The sequence below is a fragment of the Gobio gobio genome (assembly GCF_949357685.1).
Source record: "Gobio gobio genome assembly, chromosome: 4".
In the NCBI taxonomy this organism is placed as follows: Eukaryota; Metazoa; Chordata; class Actinopteri; order Cypriniformes; family Gobionidae; genus Gobio; species Gobio gobio.
The window spans coordinates 54307750-54322486 of record NC_137100.1 but is presented as its reverse complement, the minus strand read 5'-3'; the positions used below and the strand labels follow the sequence as shown (position 1 = coordinate 54322486).

Sequence of the window (14737 nt, the reverse complement as noted above, 5' to 3'; positions counted from 1 at the left end):
TACCCAGTCTATCAAGTAACGCTATGTTTAGTTCTGGTCTCTTTGAGGCCCCTCCTTCCGAAAAGCATAATGCGTTCTGATTGGTCGGCAACAATCAAGGGAATTTTTAGGGAGTTCAGAAACAGTGCTTACTGATATAGAGAATAACTCCCTTTGGAGTAGACTTTGTGCTTTGTGACTTTGCAGACCTTTTTCATGCTCAAACAGCAACATTACACACTCAAGAAAGTTGAAAATGTACAAAAGCACAATAGGTTCTCTTTAATAATTACACTTACGAACACATTTCACCTGGTGGCATTCTTACAAGATTTGTGTCTCTAAAGTTTAATATACATTTAAAAAAATATGTTTAAGATGCAATGTGCTAGATACAAAAAATGTGTTATATGTATGTTAGGTAGGAATAGCTATAAAAACGAATGAGATCGCCCTGGCTCTGCAAATCAAAAGCTCTTAGGATATTAGATATTCCTGGAGAAAAGAAAAAAAAATAATAATAACTTTTCAGTAACCAATATGAGGCATCACGGGAATCAGCTCCAGTAATACTGGGCTACAGGCCTAGTTTCTCTCTCCAAATAGCTATCAGTCAGAGGCATGAATAATGAATGGGATTTCAGCTGTCCTGATACTCTCACACAATAGTGACCTTGACCAGATTTCATACGAAATGAAAAAGTCCACTCTCTTCTGGCTGGGTATATCCATTGCTTTCGGGGGTTTAGGACTGAGCTGTAACAAAGCTCATTTCACCAAGTTGGTTTTAAGCATAAAATGAGTATCTCACAGTAGAGGCTCATGATTTGAGAATTGCAGCATGGGCTGGGCTGAGCGACATCAAAATTATACCTTGGTATATGAGCACCTTGGTAGGAATACTAATTGTAGTTAACATGTTTACACCATCTGAAATCATTTTACTTGCATACGGTACAGTGAACCCAAAAAGTATTTGGACACTTAAAAATGTCGGAATTTGCATTAGAGTCATATGCAAATAAATAATGATGCTAGAGCTTTTTTCTAGAGAGAGTTTTTTGCGCACAAAAAGTATTCTTGTCACTTCATAAAATTAAGTTTGAATCACTGTAGTCACATGGACTATTTTAATGATGTCTCTACTACCTTTCTGAACCTTGCAATGATGTTGCTGCCTATGGATGGTTCAGAAAGCTCTCTGATTTCATCAAAAATATCTTAATTTGTGTTCCGAAGATGAATGAAGGTCTTGTGGGTTTGGAACGACATAAGGTTGACAGATTAATGACAGAATTGTCATTTTTGGGTGAACTAACCCTTTAATTGTAGTTTAAGCATCCAAATACTTTTTGGGGGCCACCATATATAGGTAATATTTGAACAAAAATATATTTCATACTTGTAGAGCTTTGATTATAATTAAACTCCAAGTCCAACATGAGTCCAAATTATTTCACATATGTGATTAGATAAATGTCGAATCACATTAAAATAGTTACATTACATTTACATTTATACCTGGCACACACATTTGACATTGATATTTACATTTATCTACATATTTGGCAAACGCTTTTATCCAAAGCATTCGAGGTATACATTTCATTAGTTCAGCCATTCCCTGGGTCAAAACATACCCATGATTCTAAGCAGCATCACATTGTCATCCAGTTTAGACACCAAAAAAAATCCAAAATAATGACCTCAAACTGTGGTAAACCATGGTACTTTTTTAGTACTGGTATGACGTGCAATCCTAGAGTGTTGACTGAATTTTTTTCTACACTCTATGAAATAACACTAACAAATGCTTCAGGGAAACGAAAACATTAATACATTTATTGCACATGCAGGAAGCTAACGCCACCTTATCACTTCTAAAATATTAATCTCTTATATCCCTGGTCATTTATATTTCAGAGAATGTCCTCATGCATTATGGAGTGGACCACTGGATGCCCTTACCTGATGGGGGCAGTCTCATCTCCTTTGTCCAGCCAATCCTGCGGCGGGATGATGTACATGCACCAGAGGCCCCAGTTGTAGCCATGAGCTGCATTAGCGTATTGCTGCACCTCAAAGGTGTTGTACTTGATATTATCTATCGCAGGGAGGATTATCCTAGTGTGATCTTCTTTCACTCTGGTGAGGATAGGCTCAGCCCTGAATAAGTGATAGAGATCAGAAAGAAAGAAGAATAAGAGAGAGAGAGAGCGAGAGAGTGAGTTGAGACATATTGAGCTTTTCTTACTTCCAGTACAAATAGGGGTTGTTATATTCCTGCTACACAAAGCAACAGAAATAAAAGCAAGTGTTAGGATGTCAATGTAAAATATTCATACAACATTTTCTTAAAATGTTCTCCAAAACGCCTATACCAGAGGTTGAAAGCCGGACTGATGGGGGAACCTACATTCTACGACTGAGAAACTGAGAAACAATAACACTTGCCTGTATAAATCTTCTCAGATTTCATCCATATTGTCCACACAAATCAAATTTTGCATGTCATAAGAATACCAAATTAAAACAAATATTTAATGAGATATCCTTTTCGATGTTTCTTTTTCTTTTGATGAATAATTAAAGTTGTTGACAAGGTGTTATATTCACATTTTACACTGCGCCTCAGTGAAATTGTGAAAAGTAATACAATTTGCCTCAGATGCCTCCATAGTCAGCTGACATTGTAAATAACCAAAACAAATTAAACGCTACTTTCTCGTTCAATTCATTCATTTAGTATACAACTTCTGTGTTTACTTTAAAATCATGTGGCTGTTTCCAAGAATAATCTTGGGTAGAAAATTGATTCTGTCATTTTTGGAAATAAGCTTGTTTTCCATTATCAAAACTGGTGTTGGTTTAAAAGGAGAACAATCAAGCCTGACAGCGTAATCATCACATATTGACATTTTCAGAAGAAGCAAACACAAGACTAACAAGAAAACCTGCATAAACTTTCAGTCCCTCCCATCAATGTCCTTTTTGTACCTTCTTCACCACCTCACAAATCATTTTTGTACACTGTCACTCTTTGTCTTCTGAATGTAGGCCTACTATTTCTTAGTTTTACATCCTCACATATCTCCTACTTTGGTGTCCTGTCCTTCGTCTTTTTTCGAGGTCATCCTTAAAAAAAGCTCAATCACATTAAGGTAATGATCAACATGGAGACATGAGTTTTAATAGGGATGGGAGTAGGGCTTTCAAAAAAAATAGCCTGCTGAGAAGCTTCTTAATGCATGTGTCCAATTAACAAGAAAAAAAAAAGTGTTTTAAAAGGGCTGCATATTGGTATCTGTAATGAAGTTCATTGATATGGAAGAAGGAGCCGGGAACCGTTGAACGTCAATAGACTTTAATCAAATAATAAACACAAAATGTAAAATTGTTTTGTTCAAAATTTATTTATTTATCACCAATCCTTCTTTCAAAATGTGTTTTTGTCTTACCCTGATTTACTATGGTAAGCCTATTTTAAGAATTTATATTTTAGACCAGGTTAGATGGTTTTCATTGGAAATTGTGTACATGTTACCCACCAATGCATGTCACGTCATATCCGTAAATAGAGAAAAGTTGCTCTGGCTATTATCTATTGTGCAGGGTCAATTCATTATGGTTGTTCTAGCTCTGTACTGGAATTTATTTTCAAGGATGTACCGTGTCTATTAATGGTTATAGCTACAGTAACATCTTCAGCTAGTCAGCTTCAGATCCTTCAAACAGAGCATTCAAGCCAGAGGGCTAAAATCAGGATAAAAAATGCAGTTTATCTGTAAATTATGACATTTAATGATGTAAAAATCATACTAACAACATAAGTACACCTAAGGAAACATTATAAAATAATAAAACATCCATATCATGGGACATGTAAGCCTGCTAGTGAATGTTTTATGAGAGGTCTCTTTTTTTTTTTTTTAGTTATGACAAGGAACCATATTTGTCTGCATAGTCACGCAGAGCTAAAGCACAACCAAAACAATGTTCTTCTGCAAAATGCATGCAGTTTTGTTTTATAGTTACATAGTGCACCTTTAAAATTGATTTTTTTGTGACATTCATTTATTTTTATTAATTTTACAAATTTAAGGCTTCCTTTTTTGAATTAAAGTATCAATTTCTTAATTAAGACTCTAAAGCTTTGACTGGTAGTGTATATACACCCAGACAGAAAGAAAACATAATATATACAGTATAATAACATATAACACTTTGGGGGTTTTTATTCATATATATTTTTTTGAGTGAGACAGGACATGATGGGTAGAAAAATGAGGATGGGATTGGAAAATGTCACAAGCCAGATTTGAACTTAAGTAGCCTCCAGGCCAAGTCTGGTTCCAACTGACAATTGGGGTACAGGCTGCACATATTTACATCCATAATTTTTGATCTTTCATGAAAGCTTGGTCCTCAATGAGCACGACACAGCACATGTGGGGAATGCGAGGATGTACTAAAATGCTAACCTTGCACGATAAACCATCCCTCTTGCGAATCCATCTATTCATCTTCTCTGTCCTTGGGCCGCTGGCGTCATAACCTGGACTAGCTACATGTTAGATCCCAAAGGAGCCCACTCTGGGCTATAAAAAAACCTGTGGTGTGCAGATAAGATTCACAACGTGTAGTCGACTCTATTGGTTATCATATATTGTGCTGTTGAAAAACAATCTGATAATCTATCTAATCTGATAATTTGCTTAGTAGAGTATCCATAGTGAGCTGAGATGGTAAGAAATGGTTTAGTTGAGAGAAAAAAAATTCCAGTGTGATACATTACAATTTTTACAAAGCTAATAGCAATATATTAAATATGCTAATGTGGAAACATGACATTCAAATTAACCAAGCACATCAGCTTTCCCTGATTTTATCATCCTATTTTATAGTCTTATGTTATCACTGAGTGCTAATATGCATAACCACTGAATGCAAGTAGGAATATATCTGTCAAAAAAAATTGTTATGAAAGGAAATGTTACAGCCCACGTTCCGTTCACTCCAGGATGTCACCAAAGAGAACAAAAACAAAAGAAAGAGGGGGGAAAAAATCATCAAAATATAACCTTACAGTATCACAGTACCATGGCACACACCAGAGAGCTACATAAGGCTCAACTCAAAACAAACATATCAAGTGCCACAAGAGACAGAAGGAGAAGAAGAAAAACATATAGACTATAGACAGAATTTAGCAAAAATTATGCTGCATTGCCTCCCATAAGATGAAAGTCCAATTTTAAAAACCCTGTCCTTATACTAACACAGCTGCCAGTAATTGCTAGGATTAATTACAAAAGGGACTCTCTTTGGTATACAAGACGGGGTGTGCAGAAGGGCAACAGTGATCAGTTCTTTCATTACCCACAGGATCTTTCCAAAATAGATGAAAATGCCAGACATGAAATCAGAAATAATAAATAAGAAAAAAAAATAGTCTTCGCCTTAGACTGACAACCATATACAATTAAGAAGCCTCAATGCCACATTTTAAGTGTCAGATTTATTTATTATTATTTTTTCTTCATTCCTTCATGTACACTTTGGGCGCTATTTTAACGGTCTGAGCGGATGACACAGGTGCACTTAGGGTGTTTCCGAATCTACTTTTGCTAATTTAACGATGGAAAAAACGGTCGGCATGCCAGGCGCATGGACCTAAAGGGTTGTACCTAGTCTCTTAATGAGTCATGGGTGTGTTTTGGGCATAACATGAACTAAACCAATCAGAGTCTCATCTCTCATTCCCTTTAAAAGTCCGTTGCGCTTGCACCATGGTGGATTCGCTATTTACATTTGAAAGCGAAAAGACTGAACGCTTCTCCAGAGAGGAATCCTTTTATTTTTCATATTTAAAAATGTTTGTGTGCTGCTGTGCGTCCCTGTGTACGCATATTGAGCACTCTCACATAGGCGCATATTACTAGCGCGCCCTTTAAATAACACAAAAAATACTGCGCTACTGACTTAAGAGCAGGTTTTTGTTGGTCAATAGCGCAGTCGTTTTCAGTTACCTCAAAATAGCAACACGCCAACAATAAGCATGGCCACACCTAGTTTTCAGACCAGCACACACATGGGTGAAGAGATGGGCACGAGTGCATTTGCTATTTAGACAACGTGGCGGTGGATGTGAAAATGCTAACTAGCAAAAAACATTTGTCGCGCATGGTGTCGCATTGCGCCAGGTGTATTATAGGGCCCTTAAAATGTATATTATGTTTCAGACAAAATCCAACTCTGGATGAATCTTACAGCAGACACACAGTGGAGTCCAAAATGTCTCCAGGAATCTGGGATTCGAAATGTAATGTAAACATTAAAATAAACAAAGAATATAAAAGTACATATTTCGGGAATTTTTTTTACCATTTTATAACATTATCATTTATATAATATAATTTTTTTTTTTTTCAGATCAACTTTTCACTCAAATTGTTATGCTGATAATATTTATGTATTAAATGTGAAAAATTAAAAACAGAATGTAATGAAAGGTCCACTGGTGGCAAGTTTTATGAACCCATGTGCAGTTTTATTTAAACAGCGTGAACAGATACAAAATAAAAAAAGGCTTTACTTGACTTGACTTGACTTGACTTGACTAGAAACAGAGAACTCACCAACAGTGATTTACAGGGAACAATACTCAACAAGGACACATGGCAAACATGAGGGCTTAAATACACAAAGACTAATGACTAAACAAGACACACCTGTGAACAATCAAGACAATGAACCAATGACAGAACTGAACTGAGAACACATGACTAAAACAACCAATCAGAAAATAGGCTTGTTCGATTTGATACAGCGCTGCACAGACCGATTGGAGGCTGGCCTGAAGCAGTGCATGCGGGTTAGAAATTTTGTCCGACTTGAGGCGGAGGCGGAGCCGACACCACGTGACTGTGACGTATGTCAACAAAGTGCCGCGAGAGGGATTCGACTGTAGCCAGCTGGTGCATTTTGTGCAGCTTTGCGAGAGCGACTGCACGAGCTCTGCATGACGACATAGCTGTTCCACGATTGGCCGGATTCACCCATGACAGCGAGCACATGTGGTCCGTGTTAATTCTAAAACCTTCAGTTCCATTATAATGCTCACAAATATTTTTTTTATAACGGTAAAACCTCTTTTCATGTAGTCACAATGTTATATTGTCATGGTTATCAAAATAAATCTGATAAAAAACGTAGACCCCACTTCATTGATAGTGTAGGTTTATATGTTGAACTTTATTCTAGTACAAACAGACGCTGTATTAAGCAGTATAGCCAACATAAAGTATTGAATGAAAATGTCTCTGAAACATCTGTGTATTTGACAAATATTGCATTTATTTCACTTCAGCTGTGATAAAGTATGCAAACACGACGAGAGCATCACTGCGGGAAGCAGAAAGTGTCTGACTTCACGTCTCCGTTTGCAGCTCCTCCCCGCCTGCACGCGGCTACTCTCGCCGATCGGTTGCATCCAGCTTCAGCCGATAGGTGTGTTCGACATCGGCTGCGGCTGGATGCAACTGATCGGTGAGAGTAGCCGCGTGCAGGCGGGGAGGAGCTGCAAACACAGACGTGAAGTCGGACACTTTCTGCTTCCCGCAGTGACGCTCGTGCTGTGTTTGCACACTTTATCAGCTGAAGTGAAATAAATGCAATATTTGGCAATACACAGATGTTTCAGAGACATTATTGTCATGTAATACTTTATGCACTGCTTAATACAGCGTGTGTTTGTACAAGGATAAAGTTCAACATTTAAGCCTACACTACCAATGAAGTGGGGTCTATGTTTTTAATCAGTTATATTTTGATAAACATGACAATATAACATTGCGACTACATGAAAGGAGGTTTTACTGTTATAAAAAACAGATTTGTGCGCATTTTTGGAGCTGAAGGTTCTAGAATAAACACAAAACACACGTGATCGCTGTCATGCGGTGGAACGGCTGTGTCGTCATCAGAGCCCGTGCAGCCTCATGCAGTCGCTCTCGAGAAACTGCACCGGCTGTATTCGCCGGCTGCTCTCGAATCGCTCTCGCGGCACTTTGTTGACATACGTCACTGTCACGTGGCGTCGGCGCTGCCTCAAGTCGGACAAAATTTCTAACCGGCATGCACTGCTTCAAGTCAGCCGCCGATCGGTCTGCGCATCGCTGGGTGAAGTTGAACAAGCCTAGTGTCAAACACACCTCATGACACAAGAGACTAGGGAAGCACATGACATGATCACATGAGGGAACAATGGAATCACATGACAAACCAGGAACACATGACAGTGAACATGAACCTGAAACAAAACACTAGACATTACACAGAAGCATTCTCAGTCTCAAACGTTCTCACCTCACAGTATATGTTCTACCCAGTGTTGTTATTGTTATCTAAAACTATTAACATTGGTTTTGGTAACAGAAAACAGAAAGTTGAAATGAAATAAAATATAAAATATAAATATTAGCTGAAAAAAATATTTAAAAGTTTTAATAATTAAGTTTGCGTACTACCTAAACATATAACATATAACAACATTGTTTTATATTACATTTATATATATTACAAAAAGGACAAAAGCACATAACAAATTGAGAAATCTTAAAATTTGAAAGCTAAATAAAAAAATAAAAGCAAAAAAATATTAATAAATAATATAATAGTAAATAACGCTAAAAAACACTGGTAAAACAAAGGGTGAGAAATAGATGTACAGTCTGTTCAGTGATCAAATACTGAACATTTTGACGCAACCTGAGACCTTAAAACACGACAATCCCGCAACCCATATGTCTATCTCTCACAGCCACGTTTTCATTCATGTCAAATTAAATATGGCGTCTACCTTGACTAAGGTCCATGGGGTACATCATAAATCACTTATACTCTTAGTCGAAACAATAAAGCTCTACCCCGTGCACAGTCTCGGACAATTTACAGAGTAAACGGATCTCTATCACCCACTGTGCTTGACTTGGCATGTCATCTTATGGAGGTAAGTCCTCCTATCTTCCCTGTCTTCCTCCCTTTACAGATAGCCAGTAACACAGTCCTTAGAGATTAGCCCTCCATTCTCCACAACTGATGAAACTCCTGTGAGACATATCCAGAATTAGGAAAGTTTCTCTCATGTGCCTCTATCAGAAAATGAAATCTTGCCTCATTCATTGCGAAGATCCCATGGACTGCTTGTGTCTGCTTAGTGTGCTGGGAATAGTGCCTGGTTAAAAAGGTTAGTCTAGGCCAAAATGTTCCCCAAAGCTTTTTTTAGGATGGAGGATTTAATTTTTTACATGCTGTTTTTAAGCACATTATGGATCTGTTGAGCAGCTCAGAGCTGGGATAGATTTATTGCCTTTGGACATGTTGCAGCCTGTCACGGTAAAGCTATGCTAGCCTCATCCTGTTAAATGTTTTACTTTTTTCCCTCCTAAATATTTACAAAATGTTGCCAAGAGCAAGTCCATCATTCTCACAGTATCTGTGTGCTAACTTTATAATACCATGCTCTAAAAATACATAAGATCAATTTAGAAAGTAAACTCATTACATTACGTAAAAAATTGGCCACTTGAAGTATTATCCATATTAATTAACTATAAACAGAATGATTAATCACTCACCAAATATGATAAATGATTAATTTCATTTTCCAATAAGCCGATACAACTAAATATGTATTAATTCCTTCAACATCAAGGTATATTCAAATCACATCGCGCTAATTGGTGATTTCCTGGACAGAGACTAAGCCCACTCTCCTGATAAATCTTTTAAATATGGATTAACAGTATTTCTCTATAATATGAAATCAGCAAAGACCTTGACTAATGTTTGAAGTTTGAACATAATTTAAGTCTGAATTACTAGTTTTACTTATCCAGACATTTGATTATCAGCTGGTCCAAACTGCCGCTTGGTCTGGCTAATATGATGGGTCGATCTCACAAACACATAAAGTTACCAAAATAAAAATACATGAGAAAGATGATAGAAAGAACGATAGACAGAACGATCAATCGACAGACAGATAGACAGACAGACAGATAGATTTTTGTAGCTGTTTTGTACTGTTTCTGATGCAATGAAATGCAGAGATTTTTAAGTGTGACTTAAGGTGTGTGAATACATTTACATTTTATTTATATATATATTATAAATATATTATATACATATTTTAAAGCTGCTTTAAAGTGCTTTACACAATATAAGAACACAATCATTAAAAAATACATTAATGAAGAGCTATACACAATATATGAACAAACAAAATGTAATAAAAATATAAAATATCAAACCTCGACATTCAAACGTCATTTAAAAAAAGACACACATTCAGCAAGTCTAATATCCACTGGCAAACTATTCCATAACTTTGGAGCCCTAACTGCAAATGCTCTCTCTTCTTTAGTTTTACTAGTTTTAATACGCTTCTGGAAGAATGGTCACAAATTCCCATAAACACACTCCCAAACCTTGTGGAAAGCCTTCCCAGAAGAGTTGAAGCTGTTGTAGCTGCAAAGGGTGGGCCAACTCTATTAAACCCTACAGATTAAGAATGGGATGGAATTAAAGTTCATGTGCATGTAAAGGCAGACGTCCCAAAACTTTGGGCAATATAGTGTACATAGGTGCAAAACCATTTAAATCCTTTGTATGTTAACAATAAAATCTTAAAATCAACCCTAAAATGAACAAGTATATAAAAAAGCTAAAACAGGTGTAATATGATTCAATAACTTTGTTTGTGTCAATAGTCTGGCCACATGCATTCTGTACTAATTGTAAACGCAATAAAGTATAATATGATATAGAAGAAAACAAAGCATTGCAATAATAAAGACGGTATGAAATAAAAGCATGAATAAGCTTCTCAGTATCATTAAAACTCAAAACCCAACTGATATTCAAAATTTAGATTGGTGTCAAAATAATCACACACATTTCCGACTATCTGCTTAATATTCAGAAAAGACTTATTATTACATAATTATTATTATTTTGGCAACACTGTGTATGTCCAAAATAAAAAATAAAAATGACCAAACCTTAGGCCTTAAGCATGCTAAAATAGTCCACAGCCTATTTATTTATTTGATTGTTTTACAGTGGATGGAAAATATGTGTATAGGAATCAAATATAACCTGAACTAACTGGCTATGCTGAGTATGAATACGCTGAAAGTCAATGGCATGAATATCATTGGTTCTGTAGTGGAGGTCTGGCCGTGAACCTCTCACTGCGAGCTTTTAGCTTCATTTTGCAAGTAGCCTACTGTGTTTGTACTTCCAAATGACTGACTTCAGAAATGCTCATCTCTCATACTTCATTAGTTTTAATCACTTCAAATGTTTCATCTGGAGTTCTTCATCAAGTTCCAGTAGATTAGTGTGGTAAAAGGTGAATCAACAATTATGTAAAGCAGCTCTAGAAAGTCTTCAATGGTGCATGCAAGCTAACAGAAAACTGCACCTGTCTTTAGTTCTGAGAATATCACATCAAAAAGGGCACAAACAAAAGCATAATGACATTTTACCAATATCACTGTTACACCTGCCAGCTGGAGTGCCCATGATGACCAGAGGGCACACCTTCCGTCTCCTTTACTGCTTCATCAACTACATTTCCCATAACCCATTGCCTGGACTGGTCTGATCACTGCCACCTGTTTGTAATTATCTCGTTTATGTTTGACAATATAGCCCTGTGTGTTCTTTCACTCGTTGCAAAGTCTTGTTTGTATTATACTGAATTTCTGAGCGCTACTTTTGGTTTCCATCTTCAGCCAATCTCCCTGGATTTCCCTGTTTGCCTGTGCCTTGGACTTTTGGATGGTTTGCTCTGTGGTTTTGACCTTATGCCTGTTTTATGGATTACACTCAATAAAGATGCATTTGGATCTTCAACCCAAGTCTCGGAGCAGTACATACCAATCACACAGATTGTCAAAGTTGTAAATAAAAGTCTCGGTTACGTATGTAACCCTCCTTCCCTGAAGGAAGGGAACGAAGACCTTACGTCAGTTACTGACGAAATGGGGGTTTCGCTTAGAAGCCAATCGCCTTTGAGATCAACAAAACAAGCCAATGGCATGAAAATGCCATGGGTCTGCGGAATTTGCATAATGCAACCTCGCCCCACCGCGTGGGTATAAAGGGCGTTGCATTGCACACTCACATTATGTTTACCTGCTGAAGAGCTGAGGCATGAGCGCCTGGCCGTTCCAGCGGTACAGCGATAGTGGCATGGGGACGTAACATTCCCTTTCAGTCAGTACACTACAAGTTACGTCAGTTACTGATGAAATGGAGGTCCCAATATCAATCTCGCCACGACGGCTGTCTTCCACAAACGAGGGACTGGGCTCAATGCCAATACCAAGGTACACTGGGAAGCATATCCCACGTGGAGAAATGCAACACAATGCTTAAGAGGGCTTAAGAATACACATATGACCCCCGTAGGGACTGCATACGGAACACACTGGGGTATCCAGCCGCAGGTGGAAAAATTTCAAACACGAGGAACACAAGGGCTGACCAATCGGGCATGCACTCTGGTGTCCGCATCAACTGTGCTGGAGGAACTCAGGGCCTGCTGAGAAGCTCACCTGAGTGGAGATGCGCACGCATCCAGTCCGAGGAGTGGAATGGCGCAGCAAGCGATGACACCTGAGCCTGTCCAGTTACTGCCCATTTGGGGCGAGTACACGAGAGGACACAGGCTCCACTCAGAGATTATAGAATCTTGCAAATGTGTTGGGTGTTGCCCAGCCTGCAGCTCTACAAATGTCTGACAGCGAGGCGCCATGCGCTAAAGCCCAAGAGGAAGCAACGCTCCTAGTGGAGTGTGCTCTTACCCCAAGGGGGCATGGCATGCCCTGAACCTGATATGCCAGGACAATGGTGTCCACTATCCAGTGAGACAACCTCTGCTTGGAGAGAGCCTTCCCTTTCTGCTGCCCTCCGTAACAGACAAAGAGCTGGTCTGAGGTCCTGAAACACTGCGTCTGGTCACAGATCGGCCAGGAATGCGGAACTCGCTGGACCGCACGTCACACCAACACTCTGGAGAGAAGCTCGTCTTGAAGAGATATAGAAGCTCAGGCAAGTAATACTCGGCTCTGAAGCAGAAACATAATGCGAGTGTGCAATGCAACGCCCTTTATACCCATGCGGTGGGGCAGGGTTGCATTATACAAATTCTGCAGACCCATGGCATTTTCATGCCATTGGCTCATTTTGTAGATCTCAAAGGCGATTGGCTTCTAAGCGAAACCCCCATTTCGTCAGTAACTGCCGAAACTTGTAGTGTACTGACTGAAAGAGAACTAAAGGCGCGTTTCCACCGCAGGAACTTTCCCCAGGAACTAGGAACTTTGGGGTGGTACTCTAAATGAAGTGGAGGGTCTAAATGAAGTTCCGGGTAAATATTTCCCCCTCCGAATGACCGTAGTAGGTAGAGGTAGTACTTTTTCAAAGTTCAGGAACTTTCAGGGGTTGAACTTGTGTGCTGAACATGCTGATTGGTTGAGCTCACGCAGCATTTTATTTAAACCGGCATTTTTAAAAGTCTTTTGCGAGGTTCGTTCTGCGTTCAGTAAATATCAGTCTTGCTGTTTCTGTCCGATGGAGCGTGTTGGTCTCAGCCATCTCACCGTCAATGTCCGTAATAGCTGATAATAACCTACATTGTCTTATTTTAAATCTAGCTTTACGAGCTTTCAGAATACACTTTAGTTTCAGTGCTCGTTTCTTTTCCACCGTTTTGTTAATGACCTCTTTAGTAAACCAATACATAACCAGCAAAAGCAGCGCTGCTTGAATCTCCTCCATACTTGTTATTGTTGTAGACAGTATCGCACAAAAAATATTACTGTCCGTCGCTGACTGGGAGGAGCAGTCGCGCCCAGTCCCACGTCTCTGGACTAATTTGCCTAATCTTACGGTACTTTAGACCGCAGTGGAAGCGCAGACAGTAGCAGGTCTGGGGGAAAAAAGTTCCTGTAAAAAAAGTTCCTGGTACAAATTGTTCGGGTAATTTCGGTGGAAACGGGGCTTAAGATTATTACAGTGTTCTACAAGAAAACTATTTCAGTCTTTCTGCTTCAAAATTTAATGTTTAATTTAACGTGTTACCTGTAATTTCTTTTTAATTGTTTGTCAAATTTACAAGTAATGGGCCTCATTCATGAAACACGAGCAGAATACACTTTTGTGCAATTCGAAAAGCCGTTCTGATGTACATTTTTTGGATTCACGAAAATGTTTGTATTTTCAAAATGTTAGTTGGTACGTAAAAAATGTACACCTGCTCCCTACCACATGTAAATGGTGTGTAAAACATTTAAATGTTCTGTGTTCTAATAGCAAACTGTTGACATTGCATTTTGATGCAATATGTACGATAATAATATTTCACGTGTTGATTTGCTCAGTGTTTTTTTTTTTTTTGAACTGTTCAATGGGTAATAGGCAGTGCTCGTCACTGTTACTTTTTACTCAGCCATCCAATCACAGTGGAGTAGGGGAGGGACAAATACTACACCGACCAATCATCCTACTTGTACAATGACTGAACAACAATGGAGAAGTTTATATTGCTGGTTACAGCCTTTTTATATTCAGTAATATTCTTCAAAATGAGATACTAATAACACATTACTGCCATGGATATTCTGTAGAGCTGTTTTCAGAAGAGCACCAGGCATTTGGGTGGACACATGATAATTGAACATTTATT

General features: G+C 38.4%; 1 protein-coding gene across 1 annotated transcript in view; it reads right to left on the bottom strand.

Annotated features, from left to right (window-relative positions):
- Positions 1 to 14737, bottom strand: part of galnt9 (polypeptide N-acetylgalactosaminyltransferase 9) — a 160050-nt gene that overhangs the window by 59809 nt on the left and 85504 nt on the right. Inside the window, exon 5 of the mRNA XM_079815777.1 lies at positions 1948 to 2145. Coding sequence (XP_079671903.1) covers positions 1948 to 2145 — 198 coding nt within the window. The remainder of the gene's footprint in view (positions 1 to 1947; positions 2146 to 14737) is intronic.